Below are 27,155 nucleotides of genomic sequence, written 5' to 3' on the forward strand. Positions count from 1 at the left end.
CCTAGAATTCTGCCTTTTTTTTTTTTTTTTTTTTGCAGGTATCCCAGGTAATTGGGCAGGTGGTACAGAGTCCTCCTCCCAAAACTCTGTCTTAGGATAGAGACACAAGCCTTCCCCTTTTCTATGAATCCTGAGAATTGGGAACAGTTCTAGGGTAACCACAGAGGTAATCTGATTTACAAGGGTTCAGTTTGGTCTGGATCCTCTGATCTGGAACTATTATAGTTAGCACTGTGATTATCAGAGACGCAGCATTATTTCCAGGCGTGATGTAAACTGCTATTTATTATAATGGCAGCTTTAATAATTGATGCAAAAGTATGAATTAAAAAAATTATTTTCATATGTCTATCTACTCCTTCCCTGTTTCACAAAGAAATTGGTCTCACCTTTTTATAGTTGTTATGGTAGTGGGCCATTTTCTTTTGGTTTTCTACTTCAGACTCAGCTTCGAGAATGAGAAGGCATAGTTTGGGCAAAATAGATGTTTGTAACATTTTTTATTAACCTGAAGAGTGGGTGATCAATATGTTTACCTATGCATAGCAGCCAACTGGACACCAAAGCTTCTTTGAAGTGAAGCACCACAGTGAGTGGCTAAAACCAGGGAGGTGGAGAGAATATGTAAACATCTTTGATAAAATACAGTTAAATTTACTGTTACTTTGAAACAACCCTTTGAAGTACCCCTTAGCAACTGGTTCCTTAAGACAGAGATTATTACAAGTGACAGATCCTAATTATTATGAAGACATAAGGTTTCATCATGTCTGTTTAATGTACGAACCACCTGCATTTGCTCTCATTCATTGAGTCAATCAGGAGGAGAAGACATGAAATATATTTAACATCTACTTATTAAAATGATATTCCCCTGCCCACTGAATTTTATACAACAATGTTCACTCCAAAGAGTTAACTATATTTCTCTCTTTTTCTGCAGAATGTTTTGATGACTTTGCAAACCAGTCAACAATTCAGCACAAAGACATCCGGAGTCACGCTGGCATGTTGTGACAGAATCGCACAATTACATGGGATCCATCCCATTCTGAAAATGCCCCGAACAGCGAACAGAACAGGTAAATGGAATCAAACGTCAGAGCCAGCACAGCCTGAGAGTGCCTTGAAACTCAGACACCACAATCTATGTGGAAAGTGTCCTGCTGTGGCATGAAATAAATGAAACAGAAAATGATGGCAAGACTGCTAAGAACATCCTTTGCTTTGGTCTTCCTTGGCCTCTTTGGGGTGCTGGGGGCAGCAACAATTTCATGCAGAAATGAAGAAGGGAAAGCTGTGGACTGGTAGGTAAATGAATGGAAGGATTGCTGCATGCAAACAGCCTCAGTGTGAGAGTTGGCCTGGCTCACTGGGAAGTTCCTAAGGGAATATCCATTCTCTTTCCTCCCTTTACAAATAAAGGAAGTTAAAGTGTGCAAATGGGCCAAATTCCCAAGCAGGGGTAGGCTTCTGAGTGAGGGAGTTTCCCCCTGAAGAAGAGCTGAGCAGCCCCTCTTGGGCCTGATTCCCTGTTCTCAGCAGGACGAGGCTGGTAGCCACAGAAGTGGGATTGAACTGGCAGCTTCTGTCAGCGGGCAGTTTCTTTTAATTACATCGTGGTTTTTCCTAACAGAACATTTCCAACATCCTTTTAAAGACTGATAGAGTAAAGAAGCCAGATTATTTTTTTTCTGAAAATGGAGCATGTGCTTCTCCTTATGAGAAGGAGAAGGGGGATCTGGTCACACACAGCACTCTTTGCCTAACCTCGGTTTGTGTGGCAGCAGAGGCAGTTGATGCCATGAGTGGTAGGTAGGTCACTGGCCTGTTGTACAGTGTCAAAGACATTAAATGCTGTTTTACATTATAGTCATGAGTTCTCCTAAAGCTTTAATTACTTTTTCCCTCTTTAATTGGGATATTTAAGTCTGCCATAATGGTTGGTGTCAAGCTTTTTGTGTAAACTTCAGGCTAGAGAACACAGATATACTCAAGGCAGTAGTCAGTCTTACAGCAGTTACTGAGCTCAACAGAGCTCTGTGTGGAGTTTTGAAACTACAAATATGAACAAAACATGGTTCCTACCCTCAAGGACCTCACAGTTATGTGGTAAGGGCATAGGTGGAACATAGGGGAACAGAGAGCCCAGAAAGCTTCTCTGAGGACGTAGTTTTTGATCTAAGTTTTAGGAACAATTAGGAAGTAGCTGGAAAAAGAAGGGATGTGCAAGGGCATCTCAGCCCCATGAAGGAGCAATGAGGAGGTAGAGAAGCAAGAGGCAACATGGAAATTTGGGAGTTGCAAGTAGTTTGGTATTGCTGGAACTTCAGGAGAATACAGGAAGACGACCGGAGGTGAGGTTACAGAGGTGGGAACAGCCAGGGGGTCTGTGTGCTGAGCTATAAGGTTTGAACTTGACATTGAAAGGGAGCTACTGGAGGACTTCAAGCAGGGGTGTGAATGGTGAGATTTGCACTTTAGGAAGCCCATTGGCAGTACTAAGAGGGCTGGATTGATGGGGAGCAGCCTAGCATCACAGAGACCAGGAGCACTTTTGCAGCATTACAGGTAAGAAGAGGTGTGGACCTGAGTTAAAGAAGTGGCCATGGGACCGGGTGCGGTGGCTCACGCCTGTAATCCCAGCACTTTGGGAGGCCAAGGTGGGTGGATCACCTGAGGTTGGGAGTTCGAGACCAGCCTGACCAACATGGAGAAATCCCACCTCTACTAAAAATACAAAATTAGCCGGGTGTGGTGGCACATGCTTGTGATCCCAGCTACTCAGGAGGCTGAGGCACAAGAATCACTTGAACCCCGGAGGCAGAGGTTGTGGTGAGCTGACATTGTGCCATTGCACTCCAGCCTGGGCGACAACAGTGAAACTCTGTCTCCAAAAAAGGAAAAAAAAAAAAAAAAAAGTGGTCATGGAAATAGAAAGAAGGACATGCTGAGAAGACTTGGTGATGGATGGGCTGCAGCAGGTAGGAGAAAGGGAGATGTTAAGAAATAATTTTAGGTTGGCCAGGCGCAGTGGCTCATGCCTGTAATCCCAGCACCTTGGGAGGCCAAGGCAGGCAGATCACCTGAGGTCAAGAGTTCAAGACCAGCCTGACCAACATGGAGAAACCCCATCTCTACTAAAAATACAAAATTAGCCAGGCGTGGTGGCGCATGCCTGTAATCCAGCTACTTGGGAAGCTGAGGCTGGAGAATTGCTTGAACCCAGGAGTAGGAGGTTTCAGTGAACCAAGATCATGCCATTGCACTCCAGCCTAAGCAACAAGAGTGGGACTCCATCTCAAAAAATAAATAAATAAATAATTTTAGGTTTCTGCTTCTGTGACTGTGTGAATATGTTCCCTAATAGTGTGGGATGAGCAGATTTGGAGCAAAATATTATAAACTTGGTTTCAAATATATGGTGTTGGGGGTTTCTGGGACATCTTTGTGTTTAGGTTTCTCTGGACCTCAGCAGAAAGGTCTGGGCTAGAAAGAGATTGAGGACTCTAGAGTACATAATTAGAAACGGTCACCCAGGAAAAATGTTTAAAAGTACTGGTTCTCAACTGGTGTGCCAGTTGATATCAGCACACTGATAGCTCACAAACCCTTCATTGGTGGGCCACCAAATTGTGATTGATATAGAAAATCATTTTTGCCACAAGTGAATGGACATATTACTTAGCAACGTCTGTTAGAGAGAATATAAGCAACTTGCTGCCAAGCTGCTAACATTTATTGAGACAGGTAAGAAAAGGGACCATCAAGTCAGCACCAAAGAATAATTTCATGTTTCCTGCCACATGTGAGGACCTGACCCTGTAAGAAAACATAAGCAGGGCAGGAAAGAGTTCACTTAAATAAAGTATAAGACTGAAGGGGACCGAGTGAAGAGTGTGCAGCCTTTACGGGTTTGTGGCACTGTTGTATGGTAATAGTGTATATATTATAATGTTGGGTGCACTGTGAGTGTTTAGGGGTTAATGGTGGGGTTCATGCTATTAGAAAGTATTTGGCCAGATCAGTGGTTCTCAACCAAGGGTAATTTTGCCCTCAGAGGACTTTTGATAATGTCTGGAGATAATTTTGATTGTCACAGCTTGGCAGTGCTACTGGCATCTAATAGGTAGAGGGTAGGGATCCTACAATGCAGAGGACAGCTCCCACAACAAAGAATGATCTGGCCGAAAATGTGAATAGAGTACATTGAGAAACTCTGAGCTAGGTAATCCAATAATGTCTTAATGCTTCTTGGCTGAGCTACCTCTCCTTCCTGTGAGATATCCAAGGGAGATATACAAATGGAAAACAATAGTAAAGGAAGGAAAGGGCCTACTTAATTGCTTGGTTTTAGCCCTGAATCATCAAGGCAGAGTATTCTGATAAACTGAGCTGAAGAATGCAGTTCAGGACAGGGGCTCAAAGTACCTTCCACCTCTCCTGAAGCCCAAACCCAAATCTCATACCCAGTCAGCCAACTGCATGGTCTGGGCCTTGGCCTTCTCTCCACTGTAGCCACATGGATCACGGAAGCAACAGAAAGAGCCACTCTCAACGTATATGGACTTCCACTTCAGGGACTCCACCCACCAGTATAACCAAGGTCTTAGAACATATCCAATCAGATTTTTATTTTCTTCTCTGGGGAGGAGCAAAGATAAGGGTGAAGAAAGAGACAGAGAGCTTGAGCAAATCCCTTTCCTTAGAGGTCTTCCATGAAACACAAGTGAGAGATATATTGAAGTGTGTAACACAGTTACTGCCACAGGAAAGCAGTCAATAAATGTTAGTAATTCATAATTATTTTATCTGTTAGGTTTACTTTTTATAAGTTACCTAAAAGACAAAACAAGGAAAGTGGAGAGACTGGGTTAGAGTACCTGTACCTAGACTCTACAACTAGAAGCTGGAGGAAGAGTGAGCAACTAATGAATACCACCAAGAGTGTTTTGGGAAGGACATTACAACAGCTATATGAAGCATATGCCTCTAAGGTATGTTATATAGTTAATTGTTCACTTGAATAATATAAAATGCATAAAACTGAGTCCAAAGCCTTCACCAGAGTTTTCTGTTCACCTACCCAACTCCCAATCCTAGCACCTTGAAGTAAGCTAGCTCAGAACCAGCTCAAGACAACTATCTGAGTCAATCTGACATGAAACATGTCATCGTACTCTACAGCAATGCCAAATTTACATGGCACCATGTCCAGTGGTATCACTAGGCAAGGTGTGAATTGTATACTGAAGTCTTCCGGCTGCCAAAATGTCTGCCAATTTGCTTATTCATCTAATAGAAATAGGGAGAGGAGCCTCTGCTGCTGCAGGGCAATACAGATCTGTGATTAACATGCTACGGGTTATGGATTGTTTATGTCATGGTGTTATCAGTGGTGGTGAGCTCAGTAAAGGGTTCTACTTGATCTTCCTTTCAATTAATTGTTTTCAAAATGATATGTTGAAAACTAGGACTCTAGTTCAAGGCCCTAGAACTAACTTGCTTGGGTGGAGATTATCCCTGCTATATCTGGACTTTATCAGGCAATGAGCTAACCAGCCAAAGAGATACAGGCAAATAGACCTGCTGGCTTAATGTGGGCATGCTCCCAATATCCCAGGCACCATCTGTTGCTTAGTTTCAAGATACTACTTTCCAACCAGGGGTGACAAATAAAATCAAGCCATGATTAACATCCAATTATACTCATGTATGCATTTCCTAACAATAACTTATAGACAAGTAAATACATAACATGACTCTGTTCCTATAATATGCTGGACTGTATGGTGGGCCTTTACATATGTCAAGTAATTTAATGCCCACAACAATACCTTTTTAGCCTCTAGCACTGCACATGTGTATCTGAGTATTTACTCAAAATACACAGGGAACTGACATGGTGTGTGATAATATTCATGTTATTTGCCTGCCATTAAGACTAGCCTTTAGAGTCAAGTTACAAAGTTAAAACTTATCTGTAGGCTATTTGAGAACATGTGACGTGCCAAGCACTTTTCTAGATGCTTTTCAAAATTATTTTGTCTCAACAACCCTGCTTTGAATAAACAGACGACAGCTGACCCTGAACCATGCTGGTGTAGGGGTGCTGGCCGTCATGCAGTCAACAATTTATGTATAACTTTTGACTTCCTAAAAATGTATCTACTAACAGCTTACTGTTTGACTGGATAACATCAATAGTCGAATAATGTGTATTTTTTATGTTATATATCTTATATACTGTGTTCTTAACAATAAAGTAAGCTAGAGAAAGGAAAATGTTATGAAGAAAATCATTAAGGAAGAGAGAATATATTCACTCTTCATTAAGTGGAAATGGATCATCATAAATGTCTTCATCCTTGTCATCTTCCTGTTGAGTCGGCTGAGCAGAAGGAAGAAGGGGAAGGGCTGGTCTTGCTATTTCGGGGGTGGCAGAGACGGAAGAGGTGGGGAAGGTGGAAGGGGAAGCAAGAGAGGCAGGCACACTCAGTGTAACTTTCATATGAAAATATACAATGACTTCTATTTGCTTTTTCATTTCTCCAAAAACGTTTCTATGCAGTAGTAATCTTTTTTTCACCATTTGCTTTAGTTTCAGTGCCTGTATCACAGATGGGTTCATGTTGTAAAAGAAGTTAAAAGCAGTCTTTTTATTTTTTTCTTTTGAGACAGGATCTCCTTTGACCCCCAGGTTGCAGTGCAGTGGCACCATAAGAGCTATCTGTTGCCTCAACCTCCCACGCTCAGGTGACCCTTCCACCTCAGCCTCTGGAGTAGCTGGGACTACAGGCATGCACCATCATGCCTGGCTAATTTTTTTTTTGGCTGGGGGGAGGTGGCGGCGGGGTAGAGATAGGGTTTCACAATGTTACCCAGGCTGGTCTCAAATTCCTGGACTCAAGCAATCTGCCCACATTGGCCTCCCAAAGTGCTGAGGTTATAAGTATGAGACACTGCACCCGGCCTAAAAGTAGTCTTGAATGATCAGAATGCTTCTAACAGATTGTCTAATGTTGATTTCTGTTCTTGCACCACCTCTTCTATGTCTTCTTGCTCATCATCTGGCTCTGGTTCCATTGAGTCATGCTCTGTTAATTTCTCTAGTGTGGTGTCTATTAGCTTTTGAATTTCTCCAAGAATCTTATCTTGAAACCCATCACCCCCAACCTTTCTTGCCATATCCACAATCTCTTTCATGACTTTCTTGATTGACTCTGTCATACATCCTGTGAAGTCATGCACAACATCTGGACACAGTTTTTTCCAGCAGGAATGTAATGGTTTGGGCTTGATGGCTTTCATGGCTTTTCCTATAACAGAAATGGCATCTTCAATGCTATAATCCTCTCATGTGTGATAGAACACATGTTCTATAATGTGTTCCATAGCACTGACAATCCTTTCCAGAGAGCACCATATGTAATGAGCCTTAAAAATCCTTATGAATCTGATTTAGAGGCTGAATCAGAGACATTATGTTTGGGGGCAGGTGGACAACTTTGACACCTTTGGTGTTGAACTCATGGGATTTTTAGTGCCCAGTGGCACTATCCAATACCAAAAGAACTTTAAAAGGCAGTTCCTTACTGGCAAGGTACCTTCTGACTTCAGAGACAAAGCATCAATGGAACCAATTCAGTAAAAGGGTTCTTGTTGCCCAGATCTTCTTCTTGTACAACTGGCAGCTGGTATATATCTTTTCCCTTCAAGGCTCAAGAGTTAGCAGCTTTATAGATAGGTGTAGTCCTGATTATCAACCCAACTGCATTTGCACAAAACAGTAGAGTTAATCTGTCCCTTCCTGCCTTAAATCCTGATGCTTGCTTCTCTTCCTTACCAATAAATGTCCTTTGTGGCACTTTTTTTCCAGAATAAGGAATTTTCATCTGCATTAAAAACCTGCTCAGGAAGAAATTCTTTCTCCTTAATGATTTTATTGATAGCATCTGGGAATTAATCTGCTGCCTCTTGGTCAGCAAAAGCTATTTCTTCTGTTATCTTAGTTTTTTTTCAGGCCAAACCTCTTTCTAAAATTGTCAAACCATCCTTTGCTGGTATTAAATTCTCCAGCTTTAGATGATCTACCTTCCTTCTGCTTTGTCATATAGTGACTTCACTTTTTCTCAAATCATATTAGAGTCTATGGTATTCCTTTCTTATAGCAATCCTGCACCCATAGAAAAGCTGCATTTTAATTTTAAGTATGAGCTATAAAAGTATTTTGTAAAAAGTGCAAGGTTTTCATACCTGCTGGCATAGCTACAGTGAGGGCTTCACAAATTTCCTTTCCTTTTTTCACAACGGCCCTTATGCTGTATTCACTTATCTTGAAATGGCAGGCAACTGAAGCTGCAGACCTCAATCCGCAGTACTTATCAAGCAATTCAACATATTCTTGTAATGTCATGACTTGTCTTTGCTTTTTAGAAGCATTTCCAGCGCCAGTAGTGGCACTCAGTATAGGTCCTATGGTTTTATTCAAGGTTTCTGATATTGCCCCAAACATGACGAAAAATATGCAAGAGCTGTGAGAGATCACTTTTGACTACAGTATGCAATTTACTGGAGAGAACTGCTTGTGTGGAGGTTGTTAGTGTCATGTGGCATTTTCAGCAGATATTCACAAGACTTGAGCTCATCTCAATGGTGACAAGAGGTGGCTATCAAATTATTACAGTAGTACAGTATTACTACAGTTAATTTAATGCAGTTATGACTTAATACTGCATATTTATGTTTGTTTATATTTCTTGACTGTGAATGGCACCATGTTTGGTCTGTGTTTGTATATGTAAATTTTGATAAATTTTAACTTTTTATAATAGATTTGTGCATATTTTAGGGCAGCAAATGTATCTATATATAGTATTTATATAGTATCTATATACAGTATCTGCATATATTGTATACATTCATGATATATCTAACTTTTTCTTAATTTTTAAAAATATTTCTAGGCTATGTGGTTCATCTGTGAGTTTTTTTTCAAACGGTCAAAAATCCCCCCTAAATTTTCCTATATATGTTTTTAAAAGCCTGCATACAAATAGACCCATGCAGTTCAAACCCAAGGGCCAACCGTATTATATAAAATGAAAACTGCCTGCAGCTGCTTCTGCTTTCCAGGTTGGGATGGGGACCAGGAGCATATCTATTAGTGGGAAAATAATGTCTACATTGTTCCCTTCCCCATCAATGAGACTGCTGCCAGAGGAAGAAGGAAAGAGCAACATTGTAAAGCCTCTGTTACTTGCCTTAGTTGGAGTAGACAGGCCTTCGCTTGGCCAATACAATAATAATCTTTGGAGGTGCAAAGGTAGCCCCACACCCTAGCAGGGAGACACAGTTAAACTGCTCTGCTAAACAAAAAAAGGGATGGAAGGAAGCCAGGGATTAAAAAGCATAAGAAACATGGAGAGAGACTGGGTTAAGCCCTTATGGTGATGTAAAACCATTCAATATTTCTTACCTTTAGTAAAACCTGCCACATGCAATGTCTTGAGTGATAGGTTCTGGGGGGAAAATGACAGTAAAGGGACTGATTGCTATGCTTGATTGGCACAGAGCCAAAAGAAGAGAGCAACAGCAGTTTGATATCCAGGTATGACTCAGTGTTCTTTGGAAGCTGGAATTATGTGCCAGAAATGACTGTGAGAATATTACTCCTCCACCCCTTGATCTGGAGTTGAACCTCTGACAGAGAGTGAAATGCAAGGTTAGACCGACTGGTTTTAAATCTCAAATGTGAAGGTGACCAAGGCCAATAGCTGGGTTACATTTGGAATTGTTTCCCTTCTCTTGCATTTACAAATAAGAATCTTCCATGCACCTTCATAAACATTTATCAAACTATATTGCCTATACTTGTCTGACTATATTTTCTGCTAGACGGGGGCAGAGACTGTACCCCTCTTGTTCAACACTCAATAGTCAAAACAATACAGAACATATGTGTTAAAGGAATAAAGCTGTTCAAAGGCACATGCCTACTCTTAAATCCATGATCTTTTCCCTTTATCAATAGCCTCTCTTCCAACTAAGGCTACAATCCATTTAACTTCAGCTGGCAGTTACACTCAGAATAATAAACTTCATTTATCATAAAGAATAAATTCCTCACTGGATCATCCCAGAATTCCTCCATATTGTACCCCAAAGGCACAAAAATGGCCTCCTTACCACATTCAGTGCAAACTCATAGAGTAACTAACTCTTCAGAGTTCTCCAGATGATGATATGAATGCCATTCAGTAGCTATGATCAATTATGGAAAATGAAGGTAAGAAAACAGCTTACTTTTCAGGGTATTCCTAAACACAGTAGACAAGAATGCAACAACAGACTATGTTGTGCATTTTTCAAAAAAAAAATTTATTACATCAAATAAGCAACTATGAGAGTCTTCTTTATTGACTTCGTTTTCTAAGAAGAAAGCAAGGGCCTTTTTTTTTTTTTTTTTTTTTGAGACGGAGTCTCGCTCCGTCGCCCAGGCTGGAGTGCAGTGGCCAGATTTCGGCTCACTGCAAGCTCCGCCTCCCGGGTTTACGCCAATTCTCCTGCCTCAGCCTCCTGAGTAGCTGGGACTACAGGCGCCTGCCACCTCGCCTGGCTAGTTTTTTTTGTATTTTTCAGTAGAGACGGGGCTTCACCGTGTTAGCCAGGATGGTCTCGATCTCCTGACCTCGTGATCCCCCCGTCTCGGCCTCCCAAAGTGCTGGGATTACAGGCTTGAGCCACCGCGCCCGGCCGCAAGGGCCTTTTTTAAGGACATAGGTTACCCTTTCCTGCTTTTAATGATGTCACTGAGATTTTTTTAAATATTGACATTATTGGCTTCAATAAAAGTTGTATCATCACACAAATTAAATGGAACCACCTAAAACAAATATTAGCAAGTTTCTAAAACATGCAAAATAGATGTGATCGAAATAATAGCTTTATTTTGGCTCTAAGATTTGGCTGTTTGAAAATTGACTCATATTTGGCCTTACCAGAGGAAACCCAATATCACACAGTAAATTTCACCACTTTTTTAAGCAGGAAAATATCAAGTTGGAAAGGTGAAGTGACACTGAAAAATGGATTGCAGAAAAATCCTCCCATAACAGGAGGAAGGGAGAGCAGATAATGAGGAATCCTGATTAAACACAAAGCTACTACCCAGCAGTGAAGTGAAGCACAAAGTGGGCAGAGGAAATCAGATCCTGACAGCCGGTTCTGCACTGTGCCTATAATATCAATGGAAAAAACCTTAGATGTAATCCTTGGTTGGTTGTTCCTACTTCATTTCCTGAACAAATAATTCAGTACTCCTTTATTATACACTGGTTGCTTAATCAGAAATTTGGTTCCAAAACAACCGAGAGAAATAGGAACATTGCCCTCAAACACAGATCACAATGCATAGGGCTCCTGTCACATGAGTAAAAATCATGCATAGTTAAAAATGGACTTCCTTTTCCCTGTCTTACATGTCACAGGCTTCATATTGATGGGGAAGCTGCCTATTAGGAGAATAGATGACTTCTCATGTGTGTTAATGAAAGCAATGTATTGCAGGCTGGGTAGCTGGTAGAAATGTTGTGAGAGTTTGTAAGTGGAAGATTTACACCATTCTGACCCTAGTATATTCCTGCAGAGTAACAACACAGCCTATCTAATATACAATGATGGAGTCCCTAAATCTGTGAATTGCAGCAGGAAGTATGGACACACCAAAGGTATGACAAAGATTCTTGGTTTCTCTTTCCTATTGGAAATCAACATTTTCTTAAATATTTCATCTTGAATATCCTTATATTCATACTAAATAGATAGCTTTCCTTCTTAATAGTTTATTTGAGTTATTGAAATGTATGACTTCTGTATCACTGGTTATAATATAATTATATGATTTGACTTGGCATTCTCATTTTTAGAAATCTCGTTTTACTTCTTAATACATTTTAAAATGTTTGCTTTGCAGCAGGAATCCAGGCACTGACACTGTGGACACACACACCTGCAATTATATATATATATATATATATATATATATATATATATATATATATATATGCATGAATATGTATATGTGCATGTAGTATATGTGCACAAACACATTTTAGTCAGATTTATTGAGATATAATTTATATAGAGTAAAATGAACTCTTCTTAACATACAGTTCCCTTGGAAATATACATTTTTGAAAAAAGTATTTTAAATAGTTTTTTATATTAATTTTTATCATGTTGTTTACATTATCACATATAGTAATTTTTATTATACTTTTACAATTTTTCTATTTCTAAACTTTGCATACATGTTTGTGAACCATAGAAAAATTCAAAATACAGGTAAACAAAAAAAATCTATAATCATAATGCCCATTAGATAAACCATATTTAATCCTTTCTACTTTTTCTAAAATACATATTTTAAAACATTTTTACAAAACTACTGTAATGACTATTTTTCAACCTTTTTTCAATTTAATATATCATACATAACTTTCCATGGCAACAAGTATTCAGAAGGTTCCAAATTCAAATGCCTTCAGGGAGCAGGCAAATGATGTCAGCAAGTGAAAGGAGGAAGCTACCATTCAACTTGCCTGATACGGACACAATTTTCCAGGAGATGTTGAAAATTAATATTTGTGGAAAATCTCCCTAGTTTTTAAATGTTGGCACTAAGTTCAAAGTTTAAAAAATACTCTGCAAGCCCAATAAAATGTATCCATAGGCTGGATTTGGCTCACGGATGTCAGTTTGCAGCCTCTGATTTAGAATATAGTTTGTAATGCTGACAACGGTCATGAACTTTGAAAGCTTTTTATTTAGCAAAGTAGCTCTCCTGAATGCCCTATTTACTGGGAACCCAACAATTTTCATAACATGCTACATTCTTCAACCTCTCCTCCAACAATCTCCCACATCATTGCTGCTCTACCCTGCTAGCTGCCACAAGGGTTTGGGGAAATGGCTGTAAAGGAGTAGGGTGCAATATGAAGTGGAGGGGTTCTCTTGGCCAACAGATACCTTAATATCCTATGACATTCTGATACTGAGAACACACACACCCACCAGGAGGATAGGATTCCAGCAAATTGGCGCACTCATCTGCACAGAGGAGAACTCTTGAAGGTTATCCAGTTCTGTTACACAACAGAACTTTCAATATTTTCCACCTTGACACAGGTATTGATTCTATTTCCACCCAAAGAACAAGGTACGCTTTCTTAAAATAGGCTCTTTGAAAAGAAAATAACTAGAAGACATTTGGTTTTTAATCTAACAATTAGGCAAACATGAGTGAATCTTATGTTTGCATAGTCATACGCAAACTGGAAAGTCTAGCTATCATACCAAACCTACCCTGATAAATTTCTAAACACAAAAATAGTCAGGCGTCTGTTTTACAAAGTTCATTTTGCCATGTCACAAAGTGATAAAAATCTATTTTCTTCCTTACTGGCTTTCATGTTATTTATTTTGCTCTAGAGATTTTTACAAACGTAATTAACTAGGATGCTTTAGCACAGCTTCCTTTTTTTCTCTTTGCTTCTTTTATTGGGCTTGTAGAAATGGTGACTCTTCTGCCAATAAATGGGCAGCAGCTTTTTATAACAAATTATTGTGAGTACATTTCTTTATTTGATATTTTCTCTTTCAACTCTGTTTTTCAGTCGGCTTTTGAAAACAGCCTAGCTGCTTAGCAGTGAAGACGCTATCTAAATCTTGCTAGGTGACTATATCGTTTAACAAGGCCAAATTCCAATTTAGCAAATTTGCATTCTGCCAAAACAAATTTTCCTTGTGATTTCAACATGAAATTCCTCTTAACTCTTCACAGGATGGCTACCTTGGTTCCCTTTTTGTGGTGGCTTTTTATCAGTAATCAGGCAATGTGATATATGCCAGAATTGTATTTGAAATCTTTGAAAAATAAGCACGATCCTTGTGATTATTAGCCTGATAAAACACTACTCTGAAGCATAAATGGGCTTAAATGTTGCCACTGTGAACCCTATTTTAAAAGAAGCTTTGTTTTTCTGATTTATCTTTGTCAAATGTATCTTTGGTAGGTTTACTGCTGTGGAACAGAGTTCAAGGGTTCTGGCTGATTCATTCCATCCCTCAGTTTCCTCCAGTTCCGGAAGAAGGCTATGATTATCCACCCACAGGGAGACGAAATGGACAAAGTGGCATCTGCATAACATTCAAGTACAATCAGTATGAGGCAATAGGTAAAACTAAAGTATGTGAGAAAAAAAACAGATAACTATGTTGAAGAAAGGATTTGGAAATATATTCATAAATGTGTCACTTCATTTATTAATCTATTCATAGACCCTCTGATACCTAGATTCTAATGCTGGCTTTGCCATAGTGAGGTCTTGGGCAGGCTCACTTACTGGGCTTTGGCTCTTAATCTACCAGTGCAGTTGTTGAACTTGATCAGGGCAGTAGTTTCAAATGTATTCAGGGGCCTGGTAGATAACATATATGAGTGAAACAGACAGATGTTACATGGGAAGTGAGGATAGTGATAAACTGGGGTGCTGACCCTTGTCTAGCTTCCCTTAAAGCCTCAGCTCCATTGTATTGTGGCTCTATGGGAATGCAAGCCTAATGATTACAAATCTTCATATTTCTCATGAAGTACCAGAAACCTAGAGGGTGTGTGTGTATGTGTGTGTGTGTGTGTGCGTGTGTGTCAGAGAGAGAGAGAGAAACTGATTTCTAAATATGAGCTCAATCTTAATTTTTTTTTGAAGTTTTCCAGGCCACATGTTCCTTGTAGGCCACCAACATGACACCTCTGAGACAGATAATCTTCCTTTAAGATTTCAAGCTCAGTCAAAAATACTTAGATTTGGCAAACTGTGGTGGGAAAGGAGAAGTAGGGACAGGTTGGTAGCTAAATAGTAGTGAAAACCAACTTGCCTATAGATACAGGAAGTTTAGAAAATGTTTCTCATCAAATTTCCATCTTATGGCAAGGATCACTGAGCTCCTAATCCTAGTCAAGCTCTAGTCTCACTAGTTGAAATCATATGATGCTGCTGAAAATCACAGAGATTAGGCATGCACACTGAGGAGCTGATTATTCTTAAAGCTGTTTGATTGGTACATGGAATTCTCGACTTTTGTATATGTATATGTACATTTAGAAATATATGGTCTCCAAGGCCAGATTACCTGGGTTTGAATATCAATTTCAGCAATTACAAACTTTATAATCTTGGGCATGTGATGTAAATTCTCAGTTAATTCATCCATAAAGATAATGATAACAACAGAATTTACCTGATAATATGGTTGCTTTGAGGATTAAACAAGTAAACCCATGTAAAACTTGTAGGACCATGTCTGGAAACTAGGAAATGTTTAACAGGTGTCAGTTATTTTAACAAAAAGTTATTTGAAGGCTATTGGTTTAAAGAAAGAAATGCCTTTGTTTTTGTGTTGTTTTGTTTTTTAATCCAAAACAAAATCTATAATATCAGCAGGCATTTCCATTTGTGTCTTAATTCTCAACTTTTCTTCACTGTTTCTTGATTCAGATTCTCAGCTCTTGGTCTGCAACCCAAACGTCTACAGCTGTTCCATCCCGGCCACCTTTCACCAGGAGCTCATTCACATGCCCCAGTTGTGCAACAGGGCCAGCTCATCAGAGATTCCTGGCAGGCTCCTCACCACACTTCAGTCAGCCCAGGGACAAAAATTCCTCCATTTTGCAAAGTCTGATTCTTTTCTTGACGGTATGAAAGACCATCATCAAACAACATGCTATATAATTCTGCTGCTGAACTCAGTAGGGATAGCTTAGAGAAATATTCTGAGTATTCAGGGAAAGAGAGATGAAAAAAGGGAGCAAAGAGAAAAGGAAAAAGGAAAGTCAAGGATCAGTTCGAACATTAGCCTGCTATACTTGAATAACCAGGTTGCTGAGTCAACCACAAAAGTATCTCATAGCCATCCAGCCAGGGGCCAGTGAAAACTCAGTCTCCAGCCTCTGCTTGGCATTGGGCCATAGTCATCTCCATTTCTTCTATTCCCTGAGCAGTTATTTTAAGCCTTCCTTACTCTCAAGTCCTTTACACTACTCTGACCCCTCACTCATAGCTTCCTTTTCTCCTTCATAAATAGAACAATGATCGCTAGGGAGAAACCACTTCAATATGGCCCCTCACCCCTCCAACAATCTTATCTGTTCTCCTTCCTTTTTGCAGGGTTTTCCCCCACCCCCAAAGAAGTGATGAATCCCCTATGCTCTGAAACCTATCTCAGCCTCAGCATACCTTGATTTGTCCACCTGATCTGTTCTCTCTGTTCTGTTTCAGCTCTCCCACTCCCCAGGCTCCTTCCTCATAACATACAAACATGCCTAAAAACCCTCCCTCAATTCTAAAGCATCTATATTCCTTTTCTTTCAGATTTATTTTTTTCAAACTCACCAGGGCCTTCACTTGCTCAATGTTCCTTCACTGCAGTCTTGCTTCTGTCTGTAGACACTCGAATCTCTCCCCAGTCACCAGTGGCTGTCTTAGTCTTCCTTAATTGTTCACTGTCTTCTTTGATTAATTGCTTCCTTCCTTTATACATTGAATACAATTTACTGAAAGACTACTACTAGCCAAGCCCTGTGTTAGGCACTAGAGATCTCAAACTTGACAGGACAGAAATAGTCTCTGCAGAATGTGGCACTGTTGAAATTATTTCCTTTTTGAAACTCTCACCTTCACTGATTTTGGGGAATACGCAGTCCCCTGGTCTTCCTCCCACTTCTAAGTTTCTTCTGCCAGGTCCTCTTCCTCTGACTACTCTTTAGGTGACTGGGTTGCCATGTACCCCCCACCCTTCCTTATTTCATTCTACATACCCATGCTGGGCAATTCCAGCAAGCCCGCCAGTGATTCTCAAGTCTTGATCTCTACCCCAGACCTCTATGCTGTCTGATGTATTTAACAGCAGTGAGACATTTCTACTTGAAGGTGGTACAGCCACACCAAGTTCAACATGCCAAAATCACTGCATCATCATCCCCTACAAATCTACTTTTTCTTGTATTCTGCATAGTCATCCAGTCACTCCCCATCTCTTCTTCTTCTTACCCCTCTATCAAACTATCAAATTCAGTCAGTTCCAGATCCTTAATAATGCTCGCATTTATTGTATCTTCTCCAAACTCTTTGCCACTGCCATGGGTCCCACCTGTGTTTATTGACACAGTTATTGTGACAGCTTTATGTTCTTCCTTTCTTCTTTCTAACCCATCCTTCCCAATCCTGTCCATTGCCTCTCAACTGATATTTATTATCATAAACTGATATTTATTATCATAAACCAGTTTCTATTAATTCTTTACTAACATTCCTTTAAAAACTTCCCATTGATTTCAGGAAAATCCAAACATTTTGGCATGATTTACAAAGTTCCCTAGAAACTGGCCCTGATTCCTTCTCTAGTCTAATTTTTTTCCAAAGGTTTTTCCAGGACAAAGACATATATTGCTTCACTCATTTTATAGAACAGAAGATGTTTGCAAACACTAACATCATCATAGTAATGATGATAATAACTTTCATTTACACATCACTTTAGCATTTACAAAATGTTTTCTCATGCACTATCTCAATTATATTGTTATTATTGTGCTTGCGACATCCACATATCAGGGGTGAATGATGATTTCCATTCCAGAGTATATTTTCAGGGACTAATCTAAGTGTAAATACCAGCCTCACTATATTTCTCCTCCTAAACCCTAGACATCTTTGCAGCCTGGATGGCTCAACGGCTGAAGACACACTTGTTAACAGAAACCTGGCAGCGAAAAAGACAAGAGCTTCCCTCAAACTGCTCCCTTCCTTACCATGTCTACAATATCAAAGCAATTAAGTTATCACGACACTCTTATTTCAGTTCTTATCAGGATCATGCCAAGTGGTGTACTTCCCAAAAGGGCACCAAAAATCGCTGGACATGTATTGGAGACCTAAATCGGAGTCCACACCAAGCCTTCAGAAGTGGAGGATTCATTTGTACCCAGAATTGGCATATTTACCAAGCATTTCAAGGATTAGTATTATATTATAAAAGCTGTAACCAAACTTGGTGAAAGGACATGTGTTCTATCATTGAAAACCTTGATAATGGGTCTTCGCCCATTACGCCTTCTTTATATTTTAAAAGCCTGTGAATATACTCATAACCTGCATATCACAAAATAAAATACTTTTCTCTCATGTTTACCATTTAATCTTCTATTTAATGGTAATTTATTTACTTTGCACTGTATATCATAAACTATTATACACAACTGAGAACAGAGGAAATAAAAAGAAAAATATTTTTCCACATTAGTCAACTCCAATTGTTTATGGATTGACTGGCCACCTAGTAGACTAAATTTCATCTCCTTCACAAAGACTTCCCTGACTCTCTTCCCCACCCTTTTTTGAAGAAAAACAAATAACTCTCTCTGCATATTCTTCCATACTATTTGATCATATTGCTCCTAAAGTTTTCTCACTGGTTTATGGTTGAGGCTTATTTGTCATTCCTTCAACTGCTACTTATTAATTGGATGATCTTGAGCCATTCACTTGGATTCTCTGAACTTTGTTCTCATCTGTGAAAGGGAGATAATAGCTAGGTATGTTCAAACATCTAGCCCAGAGCCCGGCACATAGATGACACTTAAAAATACTGGTGGAATTTGAGTTTGAATTCTAGCAAAAAAAAAAAAAAGATAAAAGAAGTTTCAGAAATGAGTAATATTTTACAAGAAAAATGTTGGCCGGGCGCGGTGGCTCAAGCCTGTAATCCCAGCACTTTGGGAGGCCGAGACGGGCGGATCACGAGGTCAGGAGATCGAGACCATCCTGGCTAACACGGTGAAACCCCGTCTCTACTAAAAATACAAAAACTAGCCGGGCGAGGTGGCGGGCGCCTGTAGTCCCAGCTACTCGGGAGGCTGAGGCAGGAGAATGGCGTAAACCCGGGAGGCGGAGCTTGCAGTGAGCTGAGATCTGGCCACTGCACTCTAGTCTGGGCGACAGAGCGAGACTCCGCCTCAAAAAAAAAAAAAAAAGAAAAATGTTAAAGTCACATTAGGAGAAAAAAACTCCATAAGTGCAACTCATCAACTTGAGGGAAATAAGGAAGTGTAAAATAATGAAACCAGAATCAAATGCAATAGTCTTTTTTTTTTTTTTTTTTTTTTTTAATAATAGAGATAAAGTCTTGCTTTGTTGCCCAGGCTGGTCTTGAACTGGGCTCAAGCAATCCTCCCATGTTGGCTTCCCAAAGTGCTGGGATTACAGGAATCAGCCACTGCACCCAGTCAAATGCAATAATCTTAATTTCAATGTGTTTCTTTTTCTGGCATTCTTATTACTAAATGTAACCAGTATATAAATGGATAATAATAAACTTGCGTTAAGTACTAATTGCTTAACAACATTTGACATATGTGTTGTTCACAATCAAGCAGACTTACAACCTAGATAAAGTAATTACAACAATAATTAAAGCTAGCACTTACTGAACACTTACTATGTAATAAGTATTCAACTCATATTAATTCAAGATTAATTACTTTTTTTTATTTTTTCTCTGAGACGGAGTCTCACTCTGTCACCCAGGCTGGAGTGCAGTAGCGCGATCTCGGCTTACTGCAAGCTCCACCTCCCAGGTTCACGCCATTCTCCTGCCTCAGCCTCCTGAGTAGCTGGGACTACAGGCGCCTGCCACCATGCCCGGCTAATTTTTTGTATTTTTAATAGAGACGGGGTTTCACTGTATTAGCCAGGATGGTCTCGATCTCCTGACCTCATGATCCACCCGCCTCGGCCTCCCAAAGTGTTGGGATTACAGGCGTAAGCCACCGCACCCGGCCGATTAATTACATTTTTATTTAATCTTCATAACAATTATATGTAGTAGGAACTGTTATTATCCCCATTTTACTGACAAGGAAACTAAGGCCTACATAGTTTTAGTAACTTGCCTAGTATCATAGAGGTCCATCTTACCTCTGAGGCTATCGATCTTGATATCTCAATACCAACCAAACTTCATGGCACTAGTTCAATGACAAACAGAAAAAACTAACTTTGTTTCCTGTCAAGAGCAAGCATAAACTATGTTGTATGCTATCTAGCTAACTAACATGCTTGCAAATATAAAGAGGCCTGAAAAAAATTATTTGGCCTCTGAGAGAGTATCTGAGGCCAAAAAAGCATAAGTAATCCAAATAACATAAAAGAAAAATTTTAAAGTACAAGATCCTGACTTTAAAAGTAAAGAGGGCTGCTCTACCGGCAGGATTTGACGGCGTGATGTCTCACAGAAAGTTCTCCGCTCCCAGACATGGGTCCCTCAGCTTCCTGCCCCGGAAGCGCAGCAGCAGGCATCACGGGAAGGTTAAGAGCTTCCCTAAGGATGATCCGTCTAAGCCGGTCCACCTCACAGCCTTCCTGGGATACAAGGCTGGCATGACCCACATCGTGCGGGAAGTCGACAGGCCAGGATCTAAGGTGAACAAGAAGGAGGTGGTGGAGGCTGTAACCATTGTGGAGACGCCACCCATGGTGGTTGTGGGCATTGTGGGCTACGTGGAAACCCCTCGAGGCCTCCGGACCTTCAAGACTGTCTTTGCTGAGCACATCAGTGATGAATGCAAGAGGCGTTTTTATAAGAACTGGCATAAATCTAAGAAGAAGGCCTTTACCAAGTACTGCAAGAAATGGCAGGATGACGATGGCAAGAAGCAGCTGGAGAAGGACTTCAGCAGCATGAAGAAGTACTGCCAAGTCATCCGTGTCATTGCCCACACCCAGATGCGCCTGCTTCCTCTGCGCCAGAAGAAGGCCCACCTGATGGAGATCCAGGTGAAGGGAGGCACCGTGGCCGAGAAGCTGGACTGGGCCCGCGAGAGGCTCGAGCGGCAGGTACCTATGAACCAAGTGTTTGGGCAGGATGAGATGATCGACATCATCGGGGTGACCAAGGGCAAAGGCTACAAAGGGGTCACCAGTCGTTGGCACACCAAGAAGCTGCCCCGCAAGACCCACCGGGGCCTGCACAAGGTGGCCTGTATTGGGGCATGGCATCCTGCTCATGTGGCCTTCTCTGTGGCACGTGCTGGGCAGAAAAGCTACCATCACTGCACTGAGATCAATAAGAAGATCTATAAGATTGGCCAGGGCTACCTTATCAAGGACGGCAAGCTGATCAAGAACAATGCCTCCACTGACTATGACCTGTCTGACAAGAGCATCAACCCTCTGGGTGGCTTTGTCCACTATGGTGAAGTGACCAATGACTTTGTTATGCTGAAAGGCTGTGTGGTGGGAACCAATAAGCGGGGCTCACCCTCCGCAAGTCCTTGCTGGTGCAGACGAAGCAGCGGGCTCTGGAGAAGACTGACCTTAAGTTCATTGACACCACATCCAAGTTTGGCCATGGCCGCTTCCAGACCATGGAAGAGAAGAAAGCATTCATGGGACCACTCAAGAAAGACTGAATTGCAAAGGAAGAAGGAGCTTAATGCCAGGAGTAGATTTTGCAGCTGGTGGGGTCTCAATAAAAGTTATTTTCCACTGACAAAAAAAAAAAAAAAAAAAAGTTAAGAGGGCCAAAACTTGATCCAATGGTAAAGAGAGAGATTAATGAAAAGGAGAAAAAAAGCAAAAGTGAAGAAATTCTATTGGACTAAAAATACATAATAGGTAGGAGCCTTCTCCCCTGAATCTGAAGGAGAGGAGAATCAAAATTAGATTCACATAATTAAGAGTGTAGGAATGTAACAAAGAAAAAAAACATGCTGGCCCACTGGAGACACACATTACGGATGTGATTCCTGCTGAAGGGGAAATGGAAAGTGGCCAGACCGTCCTTGAGGAAGAAAAAAATGCTGGAAAGGAATTGAACAGTCCTGGTAGTTCAAGAATACCTAATACTTACTGTGGGAGGGGTGTTGGTATATCTTGGTGATGGTAATTCCTTGTTATAGAACCTAAAGACAACCACAATAAACCAAAGAGGGCTAATCTTTCTCAGGCATATGCCCAGGACTGCTACCCAGTCATGCTGATATTTGCAGGGAGACTGAAGAAGTTATCTTTGGGAATAATAACATTGGAGGGAAACTGATACATTTTAGAAAATAGGGGATAATTTTATTGATTCCCTTTAGGAAAAAGAGGAGAATATGGGAGATATTAATGAAAGAAATTTAAGTTCTAAATCATGATTTTAAATACTGGAATGAAATTAACCAGGCATGGCGGTGAGTGCCTGTAGTCCTAGCTACTCTGGAGGCTGAGGTAGGAGGATCCCTTGAGCCGAGGTGTTTGAGGCTGCAGTGCGCTATGATCACACCACTGCACTCCAGCCTAGGTGACAGAGCAAGACCGTCTCAAAACAGAAACAAAAACAAACCCCCTCCAAAATTAGAATGACTTATTTCACTTAATGTAATGTCCTCCAGGCTCATACATGCTGTTGCACATGACAGGATCTCATCCCTTTTTATAGCTGAATAGTATTCCACTGTGTATATATACCACATTTTCTTTATCCATTCTTCCACTGATGGGCATTTAGGTTGATTCCATATCTTGGCTATTGTGAATAGTACTGCAATAAACATGGGAGTGTAGATGTCTCTTTGACATTCTAATTTCATTTTCTTTGGATGTATACCTAGTAGTGGGATTGCTGAATCATACAGTAGAGCTATTTTTAATTTTTTGTGGAACTTTCATACTGTTTTCCATAATAGCTGTACTGATTTATATTCCTACCAACAGCGTGTAAGAGTTTCCCTTTCTCCACATCCTCACCAGCATTCATTTTGATATGATAATATCCATTTTTTGATAATATCCATTCTAACTAGGGTAAGATGATATCGCTGGGCGCAGGTGGCTCACCTGTAATCCCAGCACTTTGGGAGGCTGAGGCAGGCAGATCACCTGAGGTCGAGAGTTCGAGACCAGCCTAACCAACATGGAGAAACCCCGTATCTACTAAAAATACAAAATTAGCCAGGCATGGTGGCACACACCATAATCCTAGCTACTCGGGAGGCTGAGGCAGGAGAATTGCTTGAACCTGGAAGGCAGAGGTTGTGGTGAGCCAAGATTGTGCCATTGCACTCCAGCCTGGGCAACAAGAGCAAAACTCCATCTAACAAAAAAAAAAAAAAAAAAAGATGGTATCTCACTGTGGTTTTGATTTGCATTTTTCTGATGGTTAGTGACTGATACGGTTTGGCTGTGTCCCCACCCAAACCTTAAACTGTAGCTCCCATCATTCGCATGTGTTGTGGGAGGGACCCAGTGGGAGGTAACAGAATCATAAGAATGGGTCTTTCCCATGCTGTTCTCATGATAGTGAATAAGTCTTAAGAGATCTGATGGTTTTATAAATGGGAGTTCCCCTGCACACACTGTCTTGCCTGCTGCCAGGTGAGACATGACTTTGCTCGTCCTTTGCCTTCTACCATGATTATGAGGTCTCCCCAGCCAAGTGGAACTGTGAGTCCATTAAACCTCTTTCTCTTTATAAGTTGCCCAGTCTCTGGTATGTCTTTACTAGCAGCATGAGAACAGACATACAATGACATTGCATTTTTTCATGTACCTCATGGCCCTCTGTATGTCTTCTTTGGAGAAATGTCTACTCAAGTCTTTTGCCCATTTTTAAATCAGATTATGTTTTTTACTAATGAGTTGAGTTCCTTATAAATACTGGATATTAATCCCTTGTCAGGTGTATAATTTGCAAATATTTTCTCCTATTCTGCAGGCTGTCTGTTCACTTTACTGATTTGTTTCCTTTGCTATAAAGAAACTTTTTGGTTTGATGTAGTCCCAATTGTTTATTTTTGCTTTTGTTGCTTATGCTTTTGAGGTCTAGCGTAAAAACATCCTTGCCCAGACTGATGTCGTGTAGTGTTTCTCCTGAATTTTCTTCTAGTAGTTTCATAGTTTTGGGTCTTACATTTAAATCTTTATTTTGAGTTGACTTTTGTATAGTAAGAAATAGGGGTCAAATTTCATTCTTTTGCATGTTGATATCCAGTCTTCCAAGTGAAATAAGCTAGGCACATTAAGACAAATACTACACAATCTCACTCATACGTGGAATCTAAAAAACTTAATCTCATAGAAGTTAATAGTACAATAGTAGTTAACAGAGACTGGGGTAAATGTGGGAATAGAGGAGATGGGAAGAAGTTGGTCAATGGGAACAATGTTACAGTTAGGAGGAGTAAGTTCTGGCATTCTATTTGTGGAGTAGAATGACTATATCTAATAAAAATGCATTGTATATTTCAAACAGCTAGAAGAGAGGATTTTGAATGCTCTCACAGTAAAGAAATGATAAATGTTTAAGGTGATGAATATGCTAATTACCATGATTTGATCATTACACAATATATACATGTCTCAAAACATCACACTGTACTCCATGAATATGTACAATTATTATGTGTCAATTAAATAAATAATTTCATTATATTCACACAAAAAATATATTGTAATGAAAGACAAGTCTAAGATGAGAGTGTATCTTACAAAAAAGTATAAGATTGTGTTTGGCTGGAAACTACTTAATGTGATTGTGGAGAAAGTAAAATAAAAACAGAAATAAACAGAGAATGGCAGTTATAATGTGGAAATGCCAAACCATTTCTGCTCTGCCCTCACACCTTCTTAGAAAAGTAATTTTCCACAGTCTGTTGGTATTCAATGACCCTTTTCTCTCCAGCTCCAAATGACTGAATCAACAGTGGGCTTGTGACACCAAAGAAAGTAAGTCATAGGCCAAGCCAAGGCAATCAGATGTGGGAGAGAGTTTAAAGCAGAGGTACCAAGACTGAGTTTCTGGGATTGGACACTTGATCTGAAGGTCATGGGCACTAGAGATAAGATGGTTGTTTTCTACCATATGCATGCCAAAGCAGAAAACGTGGGGCTACAGAAGCTGGAGAATGGTGCAGACACACTGCAAGAAGCACAGGAGAACAGAAAGAATGAAATCAATCCCCAACTGTCCAGATGTCAATTGAGTTCCTTGCAGAGCTGAACTAGTCTCTTTGGTTATATAGTCTAAGATATACCCCTGTAGTCTCTCATTAAATGCCCCTATTTTAAGTTCGAGTTAGTCTCAGTAGGTTCCTGTTTTCTGCAAGCAAACAATTCTTGTCTAAGTCATGTAGAAACAAGAATGATATTGTGATTGCAGTTCCAAATCATTTCAATTGAAATAATCATTAAGACATAGGTCATAAACAATCTCATAGTCTCACAATCTCAGATGTTTTACAGACTGATACAGAACATGAGTTATAAAAGAAGTAAATTTGCAACTGTAGCATAGGATGGAGAATATGCATTCATAGGAAGCAACAGAAAGAACTTGGTGGGAATGAATAAGAAAGAGCAATGATGGGGCTTCAAATATTCAGACATTTACTAAGGATTTCATTCAGCTAGTATAATTCTTGATTAACTTTTGGCTTCACTGACAATGTCATCTTCCAAAGAGATGAAATAACTAGAGGAACTTCCGCTCTGAACTTAAGTCTTACAGACAAGGAGAGGTTTGTTGGTGAAACGAAAATAATGGGTTGGGCACAGTGGCTCACGCCTGTAATCCCAACACTTTGGGAGGCTGAGGCAGGTGGATCATTTGAGCCCAGGAGATCAAGACCAGCCTGGGAAACATGGCAAAATCCATGTTTACCAAAATCAAACAAATAAAACAACAAAAATTAGCCAGGCATGGTGGCGTGCACCTGTAGTCCCAGCTACTAGAGGGGCTGAGGTGGGAGGATCACCTGAGCCCTGGGAGGTGATCAAGGCTAGAGTGAGCGATACACCATTACACTCCAGCCTGAGCAACAGAATGAGACCCTGTCAAAAAAAAAGAAAAAAAGAAAAAAGAAAGAAAGAAAGAAAAGAAACAAAAAGAAAGAAAAAATGATGTCCTAGGAGAAAACTGTCCCTGGATGATCATCAGGGAAAGGAAAACTGAATACAGTTAAAGTTTTAAAAGTCTGCGATTGAACTACAGAGGAAAATGTGATTCAGTGGCAAAAGACTCTTGAAGGAAATGCAGCTCAAGAGATTAAAATGAAATTCGATGTTATTTCTCCATAAGGAGGAAAGGGAGGAAGAATCTAGAGAAAGCAATGTAACTACATAGCCTACCTTCTCACAAACTCATATATATATACAACCTAATAGGTACATATTATGGAAAAAAGAGATCAATGAACAAGGAAAAATAAAAGAAAGGCATCAACTTATACACAGAGTTATATGCAGGCTAACACCTCAATGCTACTGATTGTAAAAAAAAAAAAAAAAAAAAAGTGCTAAAGTTAAAACAATGGTTTATACTTATGTGTGGATCAGGATTACAATGGAGCTAACAGTAGTTTGTGAATACCAAAAAAAAAATCTTTGTCTCTTTTATTTCTTTCTTCTCAGTAAAGGTGAATGGTATTTGTCGTGTGTGTGTGTGTGTGTGTGTGTGTGTGTGTGTGTGTGTGTGTGTGTGTTGCTATAACAAAATACTTGAGGCTGGATAATTTATAAAGAAAAAGGGTTTGTTTAGCTCATGGTTCTGCAGGCAGGGAAGTTCTAGGGCATAACCCTGGATTCTGGAGAGCCAAAGTTAGGAGTAATGATCTAGGGTATCTGGTGGAAGAAATTTCTAAGCAGTAAAACACTCAAGAAGTGGCAGGGGTATTTTAACAGCTTACATTCAGTTATGGCAGCAAAAGATTGACCTTCAAGTGAAATTTGTAAATAAAAGAGAAACAGAGGGCAAAAATTTGGAAAATTTGTCGCCTAGCCATATGTTAGAGAAAGAAAGAGTATTTTCAGGAGAGAAATCTGAGGATGTATCTGAACAACCATTTACTAAAGAGATCAGTATGGCTAAAAGGGAGCTTGTGTTGATCTATTTTCTGCAGATATAACAGAATATCACAGATTGAGTAATTTATAAAGAAAAGATATTTATTTGGCTCATGATTCTGCAGGCTAGGAAGTCCACAATCTAGGGGCCGCACTGGGTGAGGGCCTTCTTGCCACATCAAAACACGGCAAAAAGCATCACATGATGGGAGAGGG

The 27,155-nt window shown here is 40.0% G+C and overlaps 2 protein-coding genes and 1 pseudogene across 6 annotated transcripts in view; 2 read left to right on the forward strand and 1 right to left on the reverse strand.

Moving 5' to 3' along the window:
* Positions 1-27,155, reverse strand: part of LOC104677513 (uricase) — an 89,915-nt gene that overhangs the window by 32,991 nt on the left and 29,769 nt on the right. The window lies entirely within an intron of this gene.
* On the forward strand, positions 1,150-18,256 carry DNASE2B (deoxyribonuclease 2 beta). Of its 4 annotated transcripts, XM_010382535.1 has the most exons (6): positions 1,150-1,307; positions 4,820-4,997; positions 11,648-11,729; positions 14,076-14,237; positions 15,558-15,755; positions 17,766-18,256. In XM_010382535.1, the coding sequence occupies exons 1-6, from the start codon at positions 1,183-1,185 to the stop codon at positions 18,113-18,115; spliced, it is 1,095 nt and encodes a 364-aa protein (XP_010380837.1). In that variant the 5' UTR covers positions 1,150-1,182; the 3' UTR covers positions 18,116-18,256. The 4 variants fall into 4 exon arrangements, with proteins under 4 accessions (XP_010380837.1, XP_010380838.1, XP_030769485.1 ...); XM_030913625.1 differs by lacking the exons at positions 1,150-1,307; positions 4,820-4,997 and adding an exon at positions 13,677-13,735 and having other exon boundaries at positions 11,489-11,729; XM_010382536.2 differs by lacking the exons at positions 1,150-1,307; positions 4,820-4,997 and having other exon boundaries at positions 11,434-11,729; positions 14,076-14,248.
* Positions 20,277-21,551, forward strand: LOC104677493 (annotated as a pseudogene). Its single transcript, XR_750058.2, has one exon. The product of XR_750058.2 is annotated as a 60S ribosomal protein L3 pseudogene (transcript).

This window comes from Rhinopithecus roxellana, chromosome 12 (genome assembly GCF_007565055.1).
Source record: "Rhinopithecus roxellana isolate Shanxi Qingling chromosome 12, ASM756505v1, whole genome shotgun sequence".
Lineage (NCBI taxonomy): Eukaryota > Metazoa > Chordata > Mammalia > Primates > Cercopithecidae > Rhinopithecus > Rhinopithecus roxellana.